This window comes from Canis lupus, chromosome 12 (genome assembly GCF_011100685.1).
Source record: "Canis lupus familiaris isolate Mischka breed German Shepherd chromosome 12, alternate assembly UU_Cfam_GSD_1.0, whole genome shotgun sequence".
In the NCBI taxonomy this organism is placed as follows: Eukaryota; Metazoa; Chordata; class Mammalia; order Carnivora; family Canidae; genus Canis; species Canis lupus.
This window is the reverse complement of record NC_049233.1, coordinates 31,971,832-31,997,443: the sequence shown is the minus strand read 5'-3', so window position 1 is coordinate 31,997,443 and position 25,612 is coordinate 31,971,832. Positions and strand designations below refer to the sequence as shown.

At 33.9% G+C, this 25,612-nt stretch overlaps 1 protein-coding gene across 4 annotated transcripts in view; it reads right to left on the bottom strand.

Moving 5' to 3' along the window:
* The window catches only part of ADGRB3 (adhesion G protein-coupled receptor B3), a 711,230-nt gene that overhangs the window by 278,560 nt on the left and 407,058 nt on the right, over positions 1–25,612 (bottom strand). For all 4 annotated transcript variants that reach the window (XM_038554438.1, XM_038554440.1, XM_038554441.1 and 1 more), the window contains 2 exons: positions 22,643–22,745; positions 9,928–9,971 (listed from right to left, as the gene is read on the bottom strand). In XM_038554438.1, the coding sequence (XP_038410366.1) occupies positions 9,928–9,971; positions 22,643–22,745 (147 nt within the window). The remainder of the gene's footprint in view (positions 1–9,927; positions 9,972–22,642; positions 22,746–25,612) is intronic.

Sequence of the window (25,612 nt, the reverse complement as noted above, 5' to 3'; positions counted from 1 at the left end):
CGAGAAAGCATCTGGTCGGAGAGAGGGGCAAGATGGCAGAAGAGTAGGGTCCCCAAATCACCTGTCCCCACCAAATTACCTAGATAACCTTCAAAACATCCTGAAAATCTACGAATTTGGCCTGAGATTTAAAGAGAGAACAGCTGGAATGCTACAGTGAGAAGAGTTCGCGCTTCTATCAAGAGTTACAAAATCTGGATTACAATTCAATGTCAGAAAGCCAATTCAGAAGCACTATTATACAGCTACTGGTGGCTCTAGAAAAAAGCATAAAGGACTCAAGTGACTTCATGACTGCAGAATTTAGTTAGATCCAATCAGGCAGAAATTAAAAATCAATTGAATGAGATGCTATCCAAACTAGAAGTCCTAACAACGAGGGTTAACGAGGTGGAAGAAGGAGTGAGTGACATAGAAGACAAGTTGATGGCAAAGAGGGAAACTGTGGAAAAAAAGAGACAGACAATTAAAAAACCATGAAGATAGATTAAGGGAAATAAACGACATTCTTGAGAAGAAAAACTTACGTTTAATTGGGGTTCCCGAGGGCGCCGAAAGGGACAGAGGGCCAGAATATGTATTTGAACAAATCATAGCTGAAAACTTTCCTAATCTGGGAAGGGAAACAGGCATTCAGATCCAGGAAATAGAGAGATCCCTCCCTAAAATCAATAAAAACCGTTCAACACCTCGACATCTAATAGTTAAGCTTGCAAATTCCAAAGATAAAGAGAAGATCCTTAAAGCAGCAAGAGACAAGAAATCCCTGACTTTTATGGGGAGGAGTATTAGGGTAACAGCAGACCTCTCCACAGAGACCTGGCAGGCCAGAAAGGGCTGGCAGGATATATTCAGGGTCCTAAATGAGAAGAACATGCAAACAAGAATACTTTATCCAGCAAGGCTCTCATTCAAAATGGAAGGAGAGATAAAGAGCTTCCAAGACAGGCAGGAACTGAAAGAAAGCATCTGGTCAAACATGAAAAAACAGAGATGAATACTGAAGTGACACCTTCCACATTTTGGACACTTGTTAACCAAATAACGTATAAATGAGTAGTGGCGTCTTTGGATAAGTTAATCAAAGGAGTACAAATAAATCAATTGAATTGCATGGCATTTTCCCTTCTATTTTGATCAACTGCCCCTCCATGAAATTTTTACCTTCTAACACACATATAATTTACTTACCTAGTCTATTTATGTTCTTGGACCCTCCCTGCACTCCTCCTCCATCTAAGCTCTATAACTTAAGTATTTTTCTCTGTTCACTAATATATGTGCCAGGCACCTTGAATAGAAGAGAAAATAATAGGTTCTCTAGAAAAAAATTGTTATGTGAATCAATGAATTTATGGGGTTCTAACTATTTGCGAATCTCATTGGTAAGCACAGCAGAATTTACAAAGATAAATGTGACACACTGCCAGTTGCCCAGGTATTTGGGACTAGAAAGGAATGTCAAATTGCTATAACATAAGGCAGAAAACATAAGGGTTATCAAAGGCAGAGACATAAAGTATGGTACAGCAATGCTTCTCAACAGATATGCTATAGCGGTGAGCTGTTCAGATATTATAGGTGTAAGAAGATATTGATTTAGATGTCCTATTTTTAGCAATAAGAGTTTTGGTTTTTTTTTTTCCAGTTTAGTTCTCCCATTTGAATACTGCTAGAATTGCTGAAATATATCATCAATCTGGGTGACCTCTAGACTGAATTTAGTTTCAGGGATCTGAGGTAGTAGTATCACCAAGGAGTCAGAAGAGGCAAATACAAACTGTCTTTGGAAGGACATACCTTTATCCAAGGCACCAAAGAATCCTCACAGATAATATTTTTAGGACAATAAGCATGACTTAACCTAGTATACTAGGATATAAGATACTATATCCTGAATGAGAATTAAAAGAAACAAAGAGCAAAAACAGACCCACAGAAATTTTAAATATAGGAATTATTAACCACAGGTAATAAGACAATGGTGTTTATTAAGTTAAAATAAATAAAACAGAACTTTGAAAATACCTGCATAAACTAGGATACTCCAAAAAGTAATCTAAAAGATTTAAAAAATATGTATCAAATGGACTCTAGAAATGAAAAAAATGACAACTTAAAATAAAAATTCTACAAATAATTAAATGACAGATTAGAAAAAAAATGGAGAGAAATACTGAAGGTTAAAAATTAATTTCCAAAATATATAGCTGAGAAGAAAAAAAAAACAGAAAATATGGAAGAGAGTTTATGATACCAGGAGAGTAGGAAGTAACATTCTTTAGAGTTCTAAATGAAGATAAGACAGATTATAGGTGAGTCTATATTTGTAAAAATAATTACTGAGAATTTTTCATAATTAATAGAGATAATGGTTTTCTCTACCCTTGGGGCAACCTACCCTTTTTCTGCTTGTGAACATTTTCATTCATTTACCCCAATGTGCTTTTAAATTATTTTTTACATATGCCAAGACAAGCAAAATGCTGGAAAACATTGTTTTGGGTAGGCATTAACAATTTTTCAGACAAAACCACATAATAAATATTGTAAAATATGTGGGCCATATGGTTTTTGTTGCAGTGACTCAATACAATGATTGTAGGACAAAAGCAGCCACAAACACTATGTAAACAAATAGATGTTACTATATTCCAATAAAACTTTACTATAAAAACAGGTATCAGTCTGCATTTGTCTCACAGTCTGTAGGCTTTAGTTTCCTAACCTCTACTTTAGAGGATCAAGGCATTGATTACAATAAAAAAAACACGTGAGGACAATTTTCTCCAATATTAGCCCTCAGAATACTTTGTGGAAGGCATAATGCAATGTTTCTTGAATTTTACTGCTCAGACTAATGGGCATAATGAGTTGGTAACAATATTAGAGGTACATATATAGACTTTATTAGTTAAAAAGGGATAATTTAGGAGCCCCTGGGTGGCTCAGTCAGTTAAAGATCTACCTTTGGCTCAGGTCATGTTCCTAGAGTCCTGTGAATGAGCCCTGCATTGGGCTTCCTGCTCAGTGGGGAGCCTGCTTCTCCCTCTTCTCTCTGCTTGAGCTCTCTCTTGTTATCTTTGTCTCTCTTTCAAATAAACAAATAAAATCTTTTTTAAAAAAGGATAATTTATACACTAACAAAGACAAAAATATACATTTAGGAAAACTAAATTAAATACCATAAAATCTATGATGAAATCAAAACATTCTAAAGAGCATTTAAATTCTTTGTTTTATTATTTTGGAAAGACTTATTTACTTGAGAGAGAGAGAGAGATGAAAGAGACAGAGTGGGATCCCTGGGTGGCGCAGCGGTTTGGCGCCTGCCTTTGGCCCAGGGCGCGATCCTGGAGACCCGGGATCGAATCCCACGTCGGGCTCCCGGTGCATGGAGCCTGCTTCTCCCTCTGCCTGTGTCTCTGCCTCTCTCTCTCTCTGTGACTATCATAAATAAAAAAAAAAAAAAAAAAAAAATTAAAAAAAAAAAAAAAAAAAAAAAAAAAAAAGAAAGAGACAGAGTATTCAGGGAGGAAGAGAAGAGGGAATGGGACAGGAGAATCTTAAGCCATCTCCCAGCTGAGCATGGAGTCCAACACAGGCCTCAATCCCAGGACCTTGAGATCATGACCTGAGCTGAAACCAAGAATCAGACACTCAACCAACTGAGCCACCAAGGTGCTGCAAGAAAACTGAAAACTTTTTAAAGGATGAAAAAGAAAATTTTTTTCTGAAGGAAGCTGAAACAAGTCATTTTGAATTACAATGGATTTATGAAGAAATACACAATTGTGGATATCACAAAACTTCAAAGGTAATGTACTAAGACAAAAAAACAAGAATAAAGAAAGCTCCATTTATTATATTGTATTGCTATTTTCTCAAATTATTATTTTTTTATTGATTTTATAATACTTTTAAAAGAACACGGTTGTTTTCCAAACAAAAGCAACATTTTATCAATGATAAATCTGAAAACAAATAACTGTTATGAATTTGGGTGTGATTATTTCTGACCAAGATACAATATTTAAATTATTGGAGATTAGGTAAATTTTACTTTACAAGGACTAGTATTTTGATACCATAAAAGTTGAATATTCTCATTTCTGTTAGTGTGAGTATAATGAAAGGAAATAAAGCATAATAGCATAGTTTTATACAATTTGAGAATTGATCACTGAACCTGAATGGATAATGAGTAATTCCATAGAATCCTGACATCTTAATTGCATCTGTAATTGGATCCATATGGGCTCTGAATATACCAACAAAGATAAAATTATATTAAATACCAGTCAGAAATGGTTATTTCTTACCACTCTCACTACAGAAGGGCTAACATTATTTAAGAGACTATCAAGAATAAATAAACATGCTGATACCTAGGACATATACTCAACATATCAAAAGTTACACATAATAACGTTAATTTGGAAGACTGAACACCATTCTTGTAATATAATCATGTAGTTTATTTCCAACGTATTGACTACCATGATGTACTCAGTTAAAGTTTAACATATTTTAAAGACTAATTTACTTGAGAGAGAGAGAGAGTATGTGCACATGCACGCACACACAAGCTAAGGTGGGGCAGAGGGAGAGGACCTCAAGCAGACTCCATTCTGAGCGCTGAGCCCCCCACCTCAGCTCAATCTAAGGACCCTGAGATCATGAGTCTGAGCTGAGACCAAGAGTCTGACTCTTAACCAACTAAGCCACTGAGGGGCCCCTAACATATTTTATACTGAGTAATCTATGCAATAAAAGTAATAACACTTCTAGAAGATAAATAGTTTTCAAATCTTATGTCTGGTTAATTAAATCACTAAGAAATTCTAGAAACACATCCACTGGAATCGTGGATATATGTATGTTGAAGATAATGAACACAGACTCATTGTCGTTCAAGAAAATATTTCAGTTAGGTAGAGGTCTGGAAAGAATGCTTCCTCTAAAACAATAGGGGCATCCATTGTATTACTATTTTGCATATCTGTTCTTTTTCTGTTTTCTTTCTCAACTACTGTATAAATTAAGTTTCCAACAAGATCTCTCCCTTGTTCTTTTGCTTCTTTATAATAATCATAAGAATATTAAGTTCTGTCCATATCAGTTTGCCAAGTCTGATACATTGTGAATAGGGCCTTATGAAAGAGCTTTACCATTTGGTTATCACTTGGAGGGGAACGTTTGGCTACCTAATGATAACAATGCTTGTGTAACATTAGGTAACAATGTATACTTGTGTCGAACTTCTAAAAGCTAACAGATCTTTCTTTAAGTGTATGTCTGACAGTTATGACATCATGTCTTCATAATGGCATGAGTATGTCAATCACCTGAAGAGCAAAGAAAATGATGGCGACCCCTCTAAAGTGATGGCATGAAGCCAGAGTGTTAGTTTTATATTTTTAGGAATCATATTGTCAGGTAAATGAAATGGTGACTTCCAATATAGAAGACAAAAGAGAGGGAAAAGTCCTGCTGATGAAAAAATAAGGATAATAGAAGAAAAGAAAAGAAATCAATTCAATTACTTAACTTTGAAATAAAACAAGCCAGTATCAGTCTCAATAAAAAATGTGACAATTGTTACTCCCAACTGCAACAAATCAGTTAGCAGTGTAGAAAAATGGAAAGCCCATTAGAAGTTTTTGTTTTCAACCACAAGGGAGGCACATAAGTTATAAATGGATTGGTAAAACTGTTTAGCAATAGTTAAGAAATCATAATTGAAATTCACATGATTGACACTCTGAAACATTTTCTGAAAACAAACATGATCTTTCACAGACCTGATAGCATCAGATGGTGCTACTAAGACCCATGGAGAAAGACCACAGGTTAATTAAAACAAAGGATTATGGATTTTCTAGGGAATGTAGTCATCACACATGATACTCAAAATACAAATTTAAAGTATCCCAAAGAAGGCACAAATTATTACCCAAATGATAACTTTGTAAGCTATATTAAAGAAAATGTTATTTATTTATCTATTTATCTATCTATTTATTTATTTATTTATTTATTTATTTATTTAAGATTTTATTTATTTATTCATGAGAGCACACACACACAGAGAGAGAGAGAGAGAGGCAGAGACACAGGCAGAGGGAGAAGCAGGCTCCATGCAGAGAGCCTGACGTGGGATTCGATCCTGGGTCTCCAGGATCATGCCCTGGGCTGAAGGCAGCTCTAAACTGCTGAGCCACCTGGGCTGCCCAGAAAATGTTTAAACATTAAAAAAAGGAAAAAAAAACACTTCTCCTAGCCAAAATAGCCTATTTCTGAAGTGAGAAAGTACTTTCAATTTATTTCATGGGTCATCCATAATGAAACATCTTCTGCATCCTGTTAATTAGCTAGCCAAAGTGAGATAAAAATATATTTTGAAATTTTCTGAAACTATTGTACCCAATCAGAGTGAAATAAAAAATGTCTTTGTTTGGGATTATCACAGTAATAGATTATCATTAGAAATAAAATTGATTGTTTATAATGGACCTCAGTATTGTACCAAGCTGAAGCATTCTCCCTTCAAACTTCCAATGTTAGGTCTCATTGTTGCTAGAACTAATAAGATAAAACATAAATGGAAATAATTCTTAAAGAGAAACAGTACCTGAGAACTATTCAAATATTTATGCTTGTGCAAAACTAACCAGTTGAAGTACTTATTGAATATATACTATGTGTGTATGTTCTAGGCATTAAGAGTGCAGTGGCGAATAAGAAAGATAAAATATCACTCTCATGGCACTTACTTCCTAGTGGGGGAGACAGATAAAAGCAAACAAAAATAAATAAGAAATAAATAATGTGAAGAATATAAAATAGGCTGGTATAAAGGGAACAACAGACCATCCACTTTGAACTAGATGGTCAGAGACAACCTCAAGACAGAATGTACAAAGAGGTACACAGAAGTACAGTTAATTTAATAAAATAAATTGAAAATTTCCTCAATACCATCAATATTAAGAATACTAAATCAATTATGATATACCTATAAAATGAAGCTCATACAAAAAACCATAACATACGTAGTAAAGTTTTAAAATTTCCACAATATATTATAGAATTAAAAACTGAAGATGCCAGTGTTACATACTGTATCATAGTACCTATGTAAAAATAGTATTAATTTCTAAGGCTGCATACATATGTCAATGCATAACTGGATGCCTGAAATTATACATAATAAATTATAGCTAGAAGTGATCTTGGGGAGATGAGTGGCTGTAGATAATCAAGGTGGTGATGATTAATGGGGACTTTTGCCTCAGTAGTTATGTTTTAAAATTTTATAAGTAAAAGATACTTGGGTATTCATTTTGTTATTAAAAATTAATTTAAAAAATTAAAGGCAATTGAATATTGCCAGAAGGGAGTAGTGGGCAAGATGAGTGAAGGAGGTCAAAAGCTAGAAACTTCCAGTTATACAATAAACAAGTCATGGCGGTATAACTTAGAGCATGATAACGATGGTTAATAACACTGTTGCATATTTGAATGTTGTTAAGAGAGTAAATCATTGAAGTTCTCATCGCAAGAAAGAAAATGTAACTGTGTGGTGATGGATGTTAACTAGACTTATTGTGGTGATCATTTTGCAATATATACAAATATCAGATGAATGTGTTGTACACCTAAGACAAATATGTTATATATCATTTATGCCTCAATGAAAAAGGTAAGACAATCTGATAACATAAACTAAAATTTTAAAACAACTTCTAATTTCAACTCTATAACTTCAATCTTGAAAAAATCATTTAAGTCAACTCTTTTCCTTATAAAAAGTAGAAGCCATATCTCCACTACTACCTATACTTAGAGCACTTATCTCAAAGTTGAAATGATTGCATTGGTAAAGCTATTATGTATACAGATAAGCATGATCAGATAAGCATGATCAAAATAAAACTGATGTGAGGAAAACAAAGTTGTTTTAACCTTCATTGTTTAAAACTCACACAGAAAACAATTTAATGATAAAACACTCTGGTAAAAGGTGTGATGGGACAGAAGTTCTGTCAGTTTTGATTACTTTTCAGGTACATCAAGGAAACATGAACTACACTGATCTCTTCAGGTAATCTACTTTGAAAGGCAGCTAACCACACTGCTGACTGAATAGTTTTCTTTAAGGTCAACTTAAAAGTTGAATTTTATAAAGGCAAGACATGGGGGTTTTGTTTGTTTGTTTTTTTGTCATGGATGGGAATGATGTTTTAGCAGATGTTGGAAAAGAGTATGATTGATTCCCCAAATTAGTGCTGACCTCAAACCTCATATCTTTATGAACTTAAAACCTTAGACATTCTGTAAAAGGAAACCAAGAGTCACACAATAGGGGGACCTATTGTGACCAAGAGTAACACAATAGGGGAATGCTGTTTCTTCTCATAGTATTCCTTTAACAGTTCCAAAGGTCCTTAGGAATAACTAAGACTTCCTCTGTTTGAAGCACATTCCACCACTAAAAACATAATAAAACTAAATACAAGTTGGTTATTATTCATGAAGATATTCAAGTAGCTATAATCAGGAATTTAAGATGGTATATTTTTCTTAAATAGAAAATATTTAATTAGATTTTTGTAGCATTGCATTCTTCCCTTGGCTATACAACATATTAAACAGGGGCTCAGAATATACTACTAGAGTCTTCTCTGGCTATTGGTAAAGAATAAAGCTTGCAGAAATTTTACAACTCTGGATTTCTGTATTATATTTAAAAAAGAAAAAATAATGACATCAGTGAGGGCATCCAGCTCATGTTATCACGAGGGCAAGTTAGGATTTTCCTTATGGCACTAAAGTTCCTTGGAAAAAAAGGATCCTTAGAATATCAGGATCTATAGCAAATAATATGCCCAATATCACTGATTCATCATCCAAATAAATACTGTAATGTAAAATCTATCAGTACCCTAGGAAACCATACTGACAGTAGGTTTGTTCTTTACCTAGAATTCTAGTTATGTCCTTCGTTTAGACTCTCCAGTAACTACTGGTGAGAGGTAAGTGACACAATAAAACCTCAGCTGTAGATCAGATTTAGGGTTAAGAACACTGGGGAATCACAGAATACCTAGAACTCAACAACGTGGTACTCTATCTTACAGCATCCACATGGCACTATTAGCCTTTGGGATGATTAATATTTATCTCCCCTCCACACAAAACAAGGCTGTATAATCTGGAAATAAATGTACATGAGTATTTAAAGTATAAGAGTCTAGCACTTAATCAGGGTTTTTCTGCTCTGTGAGATCTTTCTTAAAATCTCATAGTATTACCAATGAGAGTAGTTTTGAGAAGATATATTGCAATTACTTATACAAAGGAATGCATTGAAGAATTATTAATCCTTATTTATTGCAATTGTTTTCTATTGTCTTCATGAATTCATAAAATACATGAATAAGAAAATTAAATGTTACTTAATGTTTTTATGACAAAACAATTTGGAAGGGCCATATGAATAGCGCATTACTCTGATAATAGATTCAAGGTCATGCAAGTAATGTATTGGCTAAATGACCATGGAGATTGCTATTTTATTCTGCAATGCCGAGCTGAATGACTAGGGCAAAATGTTGAAATAGCATTTGAGCTTCTATGATTTTAAAATATTAGAGCTTTTAAAAAATCCTGATGGAATTTGCATTGCAATGTGCCTTACATATTAGGTAATGCAATCCTATCTTGGGACATAATCTGATGGCATCATCACACACAAACACATTCATCATCCTGTTCTGAAGATTCAAAAAGGAGAATGTTTTCTAAGTGTAACTCACATCCCACTAACTTATCATATTCTTGTTGACTATCAGGCAGCTGAAATAACTTAATGTGCTTTGAATATTTAACCCAAAGTAATATAAGAAAACATCTGTCACTTACGTTTTTGAGTCATCCCATAACACACAATAGGGATTCAAAGTACCCTAAAAATAAGCAGAGAAAGAATAAATGTCTCTTGAATACATACAACAAAAATGGAAGTTTTATGCGAAATCCAAACAGAATGGCAGATTTCTTATCTTGCAGTGTGATACTATTTTTTTGCATAAAAATTTCGTATGTCCTTTTTCATAGATTTGGTGATGCATTTTATGAAATTCTAGTCATAAAGACAATACATTTATTATAAACATTACAACCTATATTTAGGGTTTTTTTTTTTGAAAAGTGAAAGTGAACCTTTTTTATAGCACAAGGTCCAACATCTGATAATTTCTATTTCAGTTTTTAATCTATAAAACATTAATTGCTGGATTATTTCTTTTCAGAATACCAAAATATCTACAAAATTTAAATCACAGATAAACATTCTATATTATGCACAGGTACAAACATCACCACTGCCACCCTCATCAACCTTCAGTTGGTCACCTTCCTGGGGGCAAGAGATAGTTGCATTTACTGTCTATTTCCAGAGTGTTGGCTTGAAATAGCCACTTTTTTTTCCTAAAAATGGATTTATTATGTATAGTTGTATTTTTTTAAAAAAGGAATATTTTATTCAATAATGACAACGAATGAAATTAAAATCGATGCACCTCACAGCATTCTCTGAGTTGGTTTTCCCTTAAAGTATGGACAATATAAATGTCATTGAAAGGGATTTTTTTTAAAGATTTTATTTATTTATTAGAGAGAGAGAGAGAGAGAGACAGAGAGAGAGAGAGACAGAAAGAGAGAGACAGGCAGAGGGAAAGGCAGGCTCCATGCAGGGAGCCCGACATGGGACTGATCCTGGGTCTCCAGGATCACGCCCTGGGCTGAAGGCATCACTAAACCTCTAAGCCACCGGGGCTGCCCAAAAGGGATTTTAAGTACAAATTTGTACCTGATATGCAAGCTCCTCTGCCCCAATGTGCCCCTCTCCCTAGCAAGTCATTCATGGCTGCCTTCTTGGTGTGTACTTCACAATTAGCATGAACTAATTAAACCAGATCCACTATTTCATAACCCTTTTGTATGTCTTCTTAATGATAATAATTATACCTACTGAGTGAAGATGGAGATGGAAGCATAAAATGGGATATTCTTTTGAATTTGGAAAGAAATGCAAAGTCTAATAATTTCATTCCTATAAGCTTAAAATGTAAAAATGGTAAAATCCCAGTAGAGCTGTTGTTATTTCTTGAACACCATATTATTCTTCTGAAATCAACTAGAGAAAATGCAGATGTGACCACATCTACACCACAGCAAAGTGTTTTTTTGTTTGTTGGTTTGTTTGTTGTTTATTTCAATTGTTCACAATGTTACATTAGTTTCAGGTGCATAACATAGGGATTTGACAAGTTTATATGTCATGGCTTGCAATATCTTCTTAACAGATTTTCTTATATGGAATCACATCTAATGAAGCTATGTAAAAATTGTGCCAAATTTTTATTCAGTTCAATAATTACATATGTATGAGTGGCCATCCTGACCCTCAGGATGATACGATGAGGTTTTCATTATCTTGGGAAGTGCTTTCTGTTTTAAAGATACTAATTGTTGAAAGTGTTTTCTTTCTGTTTGTCACATTCATTGGGCCTTATTTGGCCCTTTTGAAACTAGCCTCATAACTCTTCCTTTACATGATATCTTTAGATATCTACAAACACTATTCTACCCCTGAAGAGTCCTCTTCTCTATTAAACATGCTCTGTTGGTTTTAAGTTCTCTCATTCTCCACATCACTTATTTCCCGGAGCACACACTTCTAAAGTATGTTTAGGGAAACCATCCATGTGTATCCTACCTGTGCAGAACAAAGTGGTCCTATTGCTCCTCCCCTTTAAGTGCCATATTCCTAATGATGCAAGCTATCAGATCTTCCTTAGCTTGATTACTTACACATTGAAGTGTCCTAGGAGACCACTTGCTGAATTTTGATTTTGACAACCCATACATTCACTATTGACTCAAAACTTTTAAAATCATTACAGGATTAAGAAACAAACATAGTAAATATGTTCTCATCCTATCAAGTCACTAATAAAAATGATGAATAGGCCAAGGCAGATAAAAGTTATAATCCTGAAACAAGCTACTGGCTCTGTTCCATAAGTGGACATGCTCCCTCTGTGACCTCCAGCACCCACCCTCAGTCTTGTCTTTAAGTAGATAATCACTGAGGTATATCTGGCAAAACAACCTCTTTAAAAGGCTAGGCAGGTTCTTTGTGCAGTGTTGTCTTTCTAAATGCTGTTTGCTGGGTCCATTCTAGAATTTCACCAGAAATAAAGATTAAAAATAGTGATTTTAAAATTTGTGAAATCCAACCCAATTTTATTTTTAATTTTAATTTTAATGAGGACATTTGACTAATTCCAAGATTTTAACTGCATTACCAAAAATCCCTCAAAGACCACATATCCAAGGTATGTTACTTCTTGTCAAATGCTCATACCTATAAACTATGGTCTTAGAGCATAAAAGCTCTCCTTTCCCTGAAAAAGGTAAAAATCCTATAGAAGTTGATGAGGAACACACATGTGGAATATTTATATAACAATAAGGAGACATATTTTTATAAGTGTCACTAGTCATAATATACTGTTTAATGGAGAAATAAGGAGCATTATGGCTCATGTTAGATCAAGTTTCATGAATTAAGTAGGTCTTAATGTGGTTCTATAGGAGGGATAGATCTACAGAGGGTCATAGAAGGGAATGGTGCTTCAACTTGTTTTCTTTTCCCTTTTTTTTTTTTTCCTTCTTTTTAAAATAGTTTTCTTCCTCTGTCCTATGAGATTCTATCTGGTTTTGTTGAAATTTTCATTTCAATCTGTGACTTTCTAAGAAAGCCTTAGTATAACTACAATGTTGTATCATAAAGCTATGCTATATTCTATCAGGGTACTTGTTCAAAAGAGCTCAAAACACTTTATAGAAAATAAATTTTCTTTGAAATCTCACAATAAGGGTATGGGAATATAAATTTCATGAATATAGAAACTAATTATGGGTGAAGAACCAGAGATAATAGTTTTCTGAATCCAGTTCACCTCTTTTAGTAATGTATGAGTTAAAGTTAAATCTGTTTATAAACCAATATAGGATTAATATTTCATATTTAGAGTTCATAACAGGTTACAACAAAAAATAGCATTAGAAAAGAAATATAACATGGCCTTAATTGTTTGGGTATCTCTTTCTTTTTTAATTCCTTAAAGGAACTATATAAAAGTATAGAGGTGAGGAATGCTTATTCTACTTTTAATCCATGCCATTGTTAACTTTAATTTTATCTTCTACCTTCTTCATCCCTCATCACTTGGATCTTATTCCATACTTCTCTTCTTGTCCTTGTGAAATTTTAAGAAGCATCCATGTGACAATTATTATAGGTTCCAAAATGCACCACTCAATCTTGTGTTTCACTTTACATTCTGGAAACTACAGGACAGACACCCCTCTGCGAGCATTCATGTCTAGTTACCAACATATAGGTCTGTGAACTGAGGTCAACTATTTAAACATTTGAAGATTAGGAAAATAAACAGAATAAACAAATTAGAGGAATCTTAGTATCTAGATAGACTAGTTGCTTAAGGAAAAAGAATGAGCAATGGGAAACATGAAGCAAATATCAATGATGAATGAACTCTAAACAAGAAAAAAAAACTGGCTAAAAAAGGTTCTGCTGCAAAACCACTTGTAAAATATTTGTTATAATTTTTAGATACTTTTCTCAAACGCACTGTGCTACAAGACGTGTTATGAGGAATTTACAGGAAATCAATAACAGGAAATGGTGAGCACAACAGAGAGTAACAAACCATAATGACATGAGCAAGAGGAAAATAGGCAAGCTGTGCACTAGCCTATAGCAGCAGATTTAAGAAATGCATTAAACTAAGGAAACAAACAATTCTCAGCCAAATGGGACAAGTGTGCTTAAGAAAATTCATTTACAAAGCTGTCAATATCGTTGACACTTAAAATATTAAAACAGCATCGACTTGAAAACTTTTGGAAAGGATACTCTATTCTTGAAAAACACGTTTTTGGTAAAACAAGCAAGCAAAAAACCAAACAAACAACAAGTCTATATCTCCCTATAGTAAATTACAATCACTTAGTAAACACCTATTACATTCCAGGTACCATTTGAATCACCAAGGATGCAGCATTGAACAAAACAAAATTCTTGCTTCATAGACTTAATTCTAGTGAAGAGGGCAGGGAGAGAGACATAAACACATAAATATATAATATGCTGGATGGTAATCTGTGCTATGAGAAGTAAATGACAATGACAGGAAAGACTGGGAAATGAATGAATTGCAATCTTATATACTGGGAAGCCTTCACCTGTAAGATGATATTTGAGCAGAGATCTGAAGGAAGTTCATCACAGAAAAAAATAAGAGTAAAGTCACAATAAAGATGAATAAAGATCAAACTTCTCTAATTTTTCTTTGGTGATTTTCAGTTCTGAATGAATTCAATCCACATGCCATAACACTCTTGCTATCTTATGGTTTTCCAAGTATTTTCTCTGGACCTACTCTAAAATCAACTGGGGTGCTTATTAAAAATGTAGAGTCCTTGGCTCCACAAATTTTGAGATTGGGACTATACCTAGGAACATGCATTTTATTATTACTGCCTCCACCCAACATAATTTCTAGCCACATCAAATTTGAAAAAGCACTGCTCAAGACACATGCAACAAAAATTATATGGTTTATTTACCCTGTGTTTCTTCAAACTTTCACATGCTTAGTGTTCATGTGACACAGTAACTTCCAAATCTAGAAACGTCTTAACTTTCTTGTACCTTTCGGAGTCCTCTTAAAACAATATATCCTCCTGTCTATAGAGGCAAAGCAAGCAAATAGACAAAGCATCTAAGGGCATGAAGAAGGGCAGTGACTTCATCAGAATCGTATCAACATTTCCAATTTTCTGACTCAGATGTTCCAGGATGACTCTCTCTATCACATCTTCTAGTGCATTGTACACTGACTTCTTGAATGTAGATGGAAGAATGATTGTTCAACAGACACTTCACTGTCTCTCTTTAATTTTCAAAATTTTAGACACAAAGGCATTGCGTTAAAAGTACCTGGGTTTTGCTAAGCATATGTTCCTTTTCTTTCCCCACCAAAGCTTAGTTGTAGTTGTTATATAGCTGCACAAATAGATTTTGGGAATTCCTTGAGAACATTTCCAAAATGATTGACCTGACCCATAAGACTATTTTATATCTTGTGTGTAATTTTAATACTACTTAAGAAAAGACACATTTAAAAAAGTCTAAGGAATGCATGCTATGGGAGGTAAGATCTTGATGGATGTAAATTTTTCCATAGTCAAATCTATGAAAGGTCACTAAAAGCTGGTAAGTTTAAGTACTTCTTTTAACATATAAACAGCTTCATAGTTCCTGAAAGCGTAATATACCACCCAAGCATATGATGCAGTTGAAAAAGGTGTATAAAACTCAACAACAGAAAATGGTCTGTTGAATGTTCTCCAAATCCTTTTTCAAGGTTATCATAAGTACTGTGCCATATTTTCATATTTTTAAATGATATTTAAAAGAACTAAATCTCATTCTAACACTCTCTTTCTCCTCCTTCTCCTTCTTCTTCTTGAAAGGGTAGCTGACATCCTGAAGTCTAAAGAGCATCATTAAAACTGTAATACTATGCTTTTACTTAATAGGAGAATGGAGATAAAGGGACTTTTGGATAGATTTATGAGGGTTCTGCAGAAAGCATCACATTGAGAACCAGTCAATAAGGAAAAGAATGAGCTGGCTTTAACTAAGGCAGACTAATCTAAAGACCACTGAAGCGAGAAATGCAGACTATTGTTTTACCAGGATGAGTTGCATCCATGTTGCATAGCTTTTCTTGAGGAGTTGGCAGCTACTTAATTGGAACATAAAGAAACAGCTTATATTTAATTCAGCTTCTGCTATGTGGTTACTTACTAGCCCTCATTATCCAGATGATATGATTTTTGTGTATATGATAATAGCCTGCCGCTCTAATTTCTGAGATATATCACTAACCGGGATGTACATTATTTCCCAATGAATACTGCCTATTTGACATATGGGAAACAATAAAAAGTAGAACCACCATCAGGAATTGTTTGTATGTGTGTTCTTCAGAGAAAATCATTGCCTGCATGCAAGTGTCTTAGAGTGTCTTGGTCATATATGATTATATGATTACATAATTTCCAATGATGCAATCTGCACAGGAGTCTGATGCACCTCCCAATAAGCACATGGGTTATTTCCTAGGGGCATAAATTACTCCAAATATTTCCTGAGTTGGAGTGGCAAATAACTTTAATTTAAAAATAGTTAAATAACTAGATTTCATATAGATAAAACATAAAGCTTAAGTCTTTTCCTTTTACAGCCAAGAGGATATTATAATGTATCTTACCAATACTTTTATGGGATTGTAGAAGAGGCAAGACTGACAGTGTTGTTTTGCACTGTTCCAGTCTATCATCTGCCAGCAGAGAAGTTTTACTAAATCGCTTCAAAAGCACAACATATGTACAAATGCCAGAGTTGCCTCAGATGTTCAGCACCTGGCTGCACAAGACCCTTCCTGTGGCCGCCTAGGTGGTGCTGTCCTGTAGCATCCTCTGATTTTCTCTCACATCCCACCACCACTTCACAACGCTATTCTCACTGTCTGGTATCTCTTTTAATCAGGTTCCTAAAGTGCTGGTATGATAATCAGCAGGACAAAATTTAATCTCTAGTTGCTAATTAATTCTTATTGAATAATGCATCATTTTTGTATTATATCTGATTCAAAATGGCACTATTAATGTTTACATATATATTATCTTCATAATCTAAAATTAATTTCGCAATGTTCCAATGCAGTGTTATTAGTTTTCTACTGCTGCTGTAACAAATTACCATAAATAGCAGCAAAGAACAACATAAATTTATTATCTCACAGTTTCTGTAGGTCAGAAGTCTTGTGAGCTCAGCTGGACCTCTGTTCAAGAGATTCACAAGGCTGAAATCAAAGTATCGGCAAGATTGCACTGCTTTATGGAGAATCTAAGGATCAATCCATATTCAGGCTCATTCAAGTTTCAGCAAAAAGCAGTTCCTTGCAGTTGCAGGACTGAGGACCACATTTCCTTCCTGGTTGGCAAGCATGGGTTGTTTTCAGCTTTTAGGGGCTGCCTATACTACACCCCTTGGCTTGAGGCCTTCTTCCTCCACTGTCAAAATTAGCAATAGTACTTGAATCTTCATTATGTTGTATTTTTGACTACAGCCATAGGGAAAACTTGTTCACTTTTAATGGTTCAGGTGATTAAACTGGACCTACCCAGATAATACATGATATTTTCCCCCATCTCAATGTCCTTACCCTTAATCACATCTGCAAAGTCCGTTTTGACATATAACACAACAGGTACTGGAGATTAGGAAATGGGCATTTTGCGGGGAGGAGTATGGGTTGTGTGCCATACAGAGGTTGACTAACTCAATAGCCCAGAAGCCAAATCTGGCTTGCCACCTATTTTTGTAGATAAAATTTCATTACAGAACCACACCCATTTGTATATTGTCTGGCTGCTTTCATGCTCCAACAGCAGAACTGAGTAGATGGGACAGAGGCCATTATGGCTCACAAGTCTAAAGTATTTGCTATCTGACTCCTAACTGAAAAAGTTTGCTGACCACTGCTCCAAAAATAGTGTGATTATTCTAAAATCTTTTTGAAAAATTTTAACTATGTATTACGAATAAAATAAACTGAATTTGAAATGTAAGTGGGAAGATTGTTTATTCAAACTGGGGAATTTAGGATATAACCAGAAAAACAAAACCAACTGTAGCTAGAGAATGTCTATCTCAATTTCAGCCAGTGGCACAGCCATCAATCTGCTTGTCTAGTTAGCATTTCAAAACTCTTTCATAAAAATTACCAACAGCTTTAGGCAGGAAAAAAAAAAGTCAGAAATCTTTTTCAAATAGATAAAAGCTAGGGTAGAAAAGTAATTCAAAAAGTAAAGGGATACAAACATCCCTTTGTAGAGATTATAGATGCATAGACTGGTCTTCCTTAAGCTTTGCCAAGTGATTTTTAATTCCTTAGGTTGTTATCAGTCTTTGATATTCATCAAAATACCCACTGATGAGTGCTGAAATCTCTTTTCATTGTTTGTCATGCTTATCTAACAGTAACAAGCATATTCATTATAGTCTTCCATTGTGTTTTCAGCTATGATTTACAAAGGCCAAGGCTCACAATTAATTTTAGTTTATACACATAAAACAGACTCCTTCATTTGTTAGCTTGATCTTATTAGTATGTAAGCAAATATGGCAAAGAAAACAAAACCTTGTACAAGCTCAAATTTCCATAAGAATTTTTGTGACTATGACCAATTTGAGAACTACGAATAAACCTCACAGATTTTTCTAAATGCTGAAAGACAGCAGTATCATGCTACCTAGACCATTAGAGTCATTTCTTAGAGGAAGAAACAGAAAAGCAAGACTGCAGAGACTGCAGGCCAGCATAGTCCAATCTATCCTTCCAACAGAAATGTAAGTACATAAAAATATTTTTAAATTTGGAAAAAGAATGCGTTTTTAAGCTAACAAAGTTGATAGAGCATGAGATAACCAAAATTAATTTACTTTCTTAGTCTTCTAACTCATCTTTAAAGATGGAGATGTTATACACCTTGGAAAGTCATATCTGTCTCAGATCTATCAGATCTGTCAGATCCAAGGCATCCTAATGTTGGGGGGGTGTGTGCACGCATGTGTGCATATATGGTCATTCTACTATACTCATTTAGGACTCAATAATTAGGGATCCCTGGGTGGTGCAGCGGTTTAGCGCCTGCCTTTGGCCCAGGGTGTGATCCTGGAGACCCGGGATCGAATCCCACGTTGGGCTCCCGGTGCATGGAGCCTGCTTCTCCCTCTGCCTGTGTCTCTGCCCCCCTCTCTCTCCTCTCTCTCTCTCTCTCTCTCTCTGTGTGACTATCATAAATAATTTTTTTAAAAAAGGACTCAATAATTATCTTCAAAAAAAATAATAACTTTCCTTATGCATTAGATAATCTAACAATATTGATAAGCATAATTGTCACACTGAAGAAACTGGAAGTAACATGAAAAATAAAATTATTTTTCTGGGAATGCAAATTTTATATTTTTTTCAATGCAAACAATTGCTATGCCTGAATACTAAGGACTACAAATCCAGCACTATAGGTCATCACAATAAAGCCATAAGCCCCCCAGACCTGAACTAAGAATAACATTTTAGTCATTAATGATTTATGAGCTGGGTAAAACTGCAATTGGCTTTGCTAAATACAATTTGGAATTTCAAGATTCCATATTCTACTACCTATCCCTATCAGTTCCCAAGGGCCCTATTATCTTTAACATACTTTAAACGTTATTTGTTAAAAAGCTTTTTAAAAGAATACATTTCATTTAGGAAATGTTAACAGGCTTTTCTCTAGACTTGCTATAACCATTAATTCCTATTCTTCATTTTTTTTCTACATGGTATATGAAACAAATATAATTTGCAAGTCATTACTGTTTTCCGAGTTCAGGAAAGTGTGGCACATACTTTTGATATAAGAAAATAGGTGAAAGTAGACTTGATATTAGAAATATATCATATCTAAAACAGTTCCATTGTGAAGGCAATAATAGCGGTTACAATAAAATTTCAGTTTGTTCTAATCAATTTCTATTTTCATGTTTAAGATGTATCTTTTTTCACATTTTAGCAAATACCATTATATTTCAGTGTAGGCTTTTTATTATCTCTTGAATAGAAATAAACTAAAACCAGTATATACTGAATATTTTTATAAAACCAGTAATAAATACTAAGATACTCAACCAGTGAGTTATACATCCTTTCCCTCAGTGAGTAGTATCGTATTTTACAAACTCTAATTGGGATGGTAAGTATAAATACAACAAGCATTAGAAATTCAAAAAAGGAGAGCACGAAAGACTGTATGTATTGTATGGATGAAGTGTGAAAGGTATTTATAAAATAAAGGAGAGAAAAGAAATGAGGGATCCAGCCACCAACGAGGCCCCATTGTGTAGTTATTAATTGGTGTGGCCTCTGATGGCAGCTGGGCACTGCAAGGAAGAGCATAGTAAAAGCTAGTGAGAACCCTTGACAGCATTTTCTTCTCTAGCATAAGCTTTTCTTCTTCCACTTCTCTTCCCTCAGAGCCTCTTTCAATAGATTTGTCTATATGCTTGTATTTTTTTAGTTTATTTTTTTAGTTTTTAAAAAATATTTTATTTAAATTCAATTTGCCAACTTGTCTATATGCTTTTTTTTATTATTAAAGATTTTATTTATTTATTCATGAGAGACAGAGAGAGAGAGAGAGGCAGAGACATAGGCAGAGGGAGAAGTGGGTTCCATGCAGGGAGCCTGACGTGGGACTCAATCCTGGTCCAGGATCACGCCCTGAGCCAGGGGCAGATGCTCAACTGCTGAGCCACTCAGGTGTCCCTGTCCATATGCTTTTAAATAGAGGTCTTCTAGAGCAGAGACTGTATTGTTTTGAAAATCTGGTCAACACATTCGCTCAAAATTGTGAAAGACAGAATTAGTTCTAAGTGACTTGTGATAATTATCTCACCATTTTTAAACTCTGAATTTCACTGTCACTCCAAGTGTCTAGCTGGTGCTTAATAAAATGTATTGATGATACATTCTGGTTTTCATATGTAAAAAGTAATTTTCTGTACATAGTTTATCTCCCTTGTAAATCAGCAGACGGAATATCCCCCTAGGAGAGAAGTTTACTCAGAGCTTAAATCTGTACATTTCAAATAGTTTTACTGAATTAACCTAGTGAGACTGTTTTGTCAACACTATTTTTAAGATTACTCTTTCTTCAACTTATGAAAAAAATGTCATTTAATTAATATGTTCTTTAAATTCTCAATAGTGACTTTATTTAGGAAAGTTTTGTTAATGTTCACTTACATAAGTGTTTTCTCCATAAGAAACATGATATATTTTCTGACACTGTATTGCTGTTTTTAGTAAACAATTTGGGGAACTAGTATCTCCTAATATTTTTCACCAATGCTTATAACTGGTAGACATTGTCATAATAAACAATAAAAACAAGCACATAAGTAAATAAATATTTTTAAACAAATTTTGAACCTACGAAAAAATAAATTCTTTACTCAAAAGAATGTTAAAGGAATTCCCAGTGTTCAGTGCAGTGATAAGATTAGGTAGAGATGAGATTATTCTTAGTGTAAAGGAGGTAGATTTTATAAAAATAAACACATTATTGAAATTAAATAGAATCTGTATGGTCACATTTTGGCAAAAGCAGAAAAAGACCTAATAGTTTAAGTATGAGTTGTGATGTTTAAAAGCCATTACAAAGAGATTTGAGATTTTCATTAAATAATCTAGGAAGCCTGAAGCATGTTAGTAAAAAGTGGTTTACAGGGAAGAAAATTGTCATTTTTTATGAAACTTAGATTGATTTTCTTTTATAAAACCTAGATTAATTTTGGAAAACAGAAATTATAAAATAGGAGAGAATTCATAGGTTTTGTAAACAAAAGGATGTGAATATAAATTCTGTTATGTCATTCACGAAGTTTATTGATTTGGGAAAATGACACTTTGTGCTTCTGTTATTTGTATGTAAAAGGTCAACCTCAAAGAAACTTTGCAAAGAATTAAAAAAAAAAAACTGTACACATGCAACACATGAGAGTGGCTTACATTAACACAGGGAGTAAAAAAGTATAATTAGGAGACCTTAATAGGAATCACCTTCCTTGTCCCTACTTATTAATGATTTAAGCATTTAAAGTGAATATGTAAAGTATAGGTAGAAATTTTAAATTTCTATAGAAGGACTGAACAAGATTTAGAGAATTTCAGTTGCAGCTGGATGGATTTAAGAAAGCGTTCTTGTCATTCTGGAATGGGAGGTTTAGATTTGGATTTCTAGAGTACCGAGGTAGTTTTAAGGAGACTTCTCTGATCCTTGACCTAGCACTTTCGAATGCCATCCCACCCATTTTCCTCCTCTGGGGTACCCTGAAGTTAATCATTCCCCTTTGTATTATGTTTATGACTTCTATTGCTGTATGCATCTTAAAATTATGTATGTACATGGCAGTGTTCCTCACCACATGGTGAGACAGGTTCTTTTTCATCTTGATCTCCTCCATTGCTTGGCTTAGAGCCTATTAAAGATGTTTACATAGATAAGAAATTTCATGATTATTAACCTGAACAAACTGAAGAGAGTTTTATTATGGACAAAAGCATAGGATAATCTGGCATTTTTAAAAAATGCAATTCAGCATTTTAATAAAACATAATAAAAATAGTTTTTCAAACTATACAGTCACCAGAAGTACCAAGTTATCAAAAATGCACGCACGTCACTTGGCATCTCCTGGCATTTTGTTTCTACATGATATATATCTTCATAAAAAATGACTCCATTTACAACTGTAAAAGTGTCTAGAAAATGTGTTCTGATCTAATCAAATGAGTGACTGTTAACCTTTTTTCAAAGGTAAATTCTATAAGAAATTCAATGCCACACGGATGATACTTACATTAGCCAAATGAGCTAGTTCTATTTCCAGGAACGAATCAGATGTTTTGGGTTCAGGCCTTATTGTGACCACGATGACTTTGGAATTAACGACAGTGTAATTTCTGAAACAGAGTAATTATGATTAAGAGGAGAAAGGATCGATGACAAGTATGAATTCCTACTGGTCAGTACATGGAATGCATGTTAAATAAATAAATACATCCTAATATATCTTAAGGAAAACAGAAAAACATTGGGCAAACAGATTTAAAGCATGATACTAAAGTACTACTCATGGAAAGCTACAGTTCTTTTTTTCTTATAAACAAACCCTATCTACAACTAGAAAACTGAGGGGAAAAAGCTATTGCTGACTGTTACCATTTTAGATGCAGGGAAGATGAAAAAGCAGCAGCACTGACAAGCTTTCGATTACTTAAATCTGATTCACCTACAAGAGAGATGGATTGTGAATTCAAACCTTCAGGCAATCTTTAAATGAATATAATCCATTTATCTCAAGGTGGATTTAACAGTTTTGTTCTCCAGGAGACCAAATATTCTTCTTCTAAAGTGCTATCTTGGCGTTTTTCAGACTATCTCAAAATTCATTAAGATGAATGATTGGAATGTGGGTTAGCATGAAAGCAAGTAGAGTTCAAATATAAATAAATGCTGTTGCTAATCATTGGCCATCATTCATTATAGCAATAGAGACTTACAGGCCACTTCTTTGTCTCAATATGCTCAATATAAGAAATATATTTGCCTTTTGAAATATCTTACCAATTACAGTTCACTCACAAAGAAGTTTTAAATATATTTACAAGCTACAAAACATTATCCATAAACATAAACTAATAAAACTGAATCAACTCTTTCTTATACATACGAGTTTTTATCCAACATATATAAAATGCCACACATCATCTGTTATTTAGAGATTTAAAGTTTTATTATACTTTTACTATATATATTTCTTCCATTCCTTCTTTTTTATTTGAAATAAACCACAGAGCATGTTCTTCCATGGAACATGTACTATTCTGGGGAATTCGTAATAGGTATCAAAGATGAAGTCATTTTACTTTTTTCCTTCTTTTTTGTTGTTTAAGGCATTATTTACAGATAACAAAAATCACCAATTTTAAGTGGGCAGTTTAATGCTTTCAGTAATTGTATACTACCATGTAAGCACCACCAAAATCAAGATAGACAATAGGTTCCTCACCCTGAACAGTCTCTTTGAACTCTCTGTATCTGATCCCCTCCTATTTCCAAGGTTCTAGGCAACCATGAACATGTTGCCACTATAATCATGCCTTTTCTAGAATTTCATTTAAATAGAATCATAAAATACATAGACTTTCATGTTTGATTTAATTCACTTAGCATAATGTTTCTGAGATTCATCCATTTTGTTTCTCTTTATAGCTACTCCATGTACAGCTGTAACAGTTTGCGATCTACTCATCAATTAAGTAAGCAACCTATGGGTTACGTCTAATTTTTAGCTTTTATGAATACTACTATTCATATTTAGTTATTATGAATAATTGGCATAGATACTTTCTATATAGACATGTGTTTTCAAAGGTTTTGGATAAAAACCTAGGAGTGGAATTGCTTGTGGTAGAAATGTGTTTAATTTTATAAGTCACTGCTACACTATTTCCAAAAATGGCTGTTCCATCAAAATCATAGAATTCTAGTATTGCAGAACAATGTTGAACCTCACATTCTTTGTGAAACATTTTCTCTAATGTGGTGGGGTTTTTGCCATGATATTTCACCAAAAAGAATGCTGGCTCTGCCACCATAAGGAATTTATTATATTTAGTAATAGAGGGACTATAAACATATTTTGAGTTGGGTAAGATTTTTTAACCCATTTTAGTTCATCTCTCATGAATTTAGTAATGTCAAATAACAAATTCTTAAACACTCAGAAAGCTTCATGGTATCTAACCTAACAGTCAAAAGTAAAAAAACAACAAAATATAAATTTGACTTTCTACTTCTTAGGGGAAGGTAGCTGCAAACAGAGAGGACTACTTAGTTGTCATTTATTTCATTTAATATAGTTGAAGGTAAGTTGCATTGAGAGTGATATGAAGGTAAATTCTAAATGCCAAGTTCCCTTTGCAAATTTATTATTCCTTGTTTCTCTGGGAATAAAAGTGTTCAAGGGATCAAATATGAATAGATGGAATTAACAAAGCTGTGAGTTGGGCAATTAATTATACTAGTAGATATGACAGGACTCTCAGAGAATGACAAGGTGTATATAGCTTGGGGCTGGGGAGAATGTCAGCACCTAAAAAATTATAGAGGTTTCTCCCAGAAAAGTCTTGAGCACAGAGATGCGAGTTCCTTTTCCAAATTAGCCTGAATATGTTTGAGTTCTGGGTGGGTTACCTTGAAACAAAAATATATACATGTCACTTAAATTCATTTTGCCTTTTTATTCTGGTTCTATTTATAATCCCACTTTTCTCCTATAAATAAAACCAATGTCAATTTAACTCAACTGCTACTTATAATTAATACATTTTGCTTAATTTGATAGTATATCGATATTTTGTATTATTTTAAAAGTTGCATAAATAGATCATTTACTGGAAAATACAAATAGGAGTATTCCAAATAGGAATTTATAATTTTTTCAAGATATTTATGAAGCTCTCTTTGTGTGCTTGGGCATGTAGGAAGTTTGACCCTGGGAAACTGGGGTATAGAAAGCAAAGTAGCTAAGTAGCCTTCTGTAGAGTATGTTACTCTGTGTTAGGTTTGTTAACTTCTCACCTGACCTAATGGAGATGATCCCTAGAGGGCAGAGTCTGCCCTATGACTTTTGCTCTGTGCATGTGTATGTATGTGTGTGTGTATGTGAGAACTTACTTAGAATCCACCTGGGAAAAGATGCATGCCAATATAACTAACTACTAATATGTAACTATCTCTACCACGACATCCATTATGATATGTG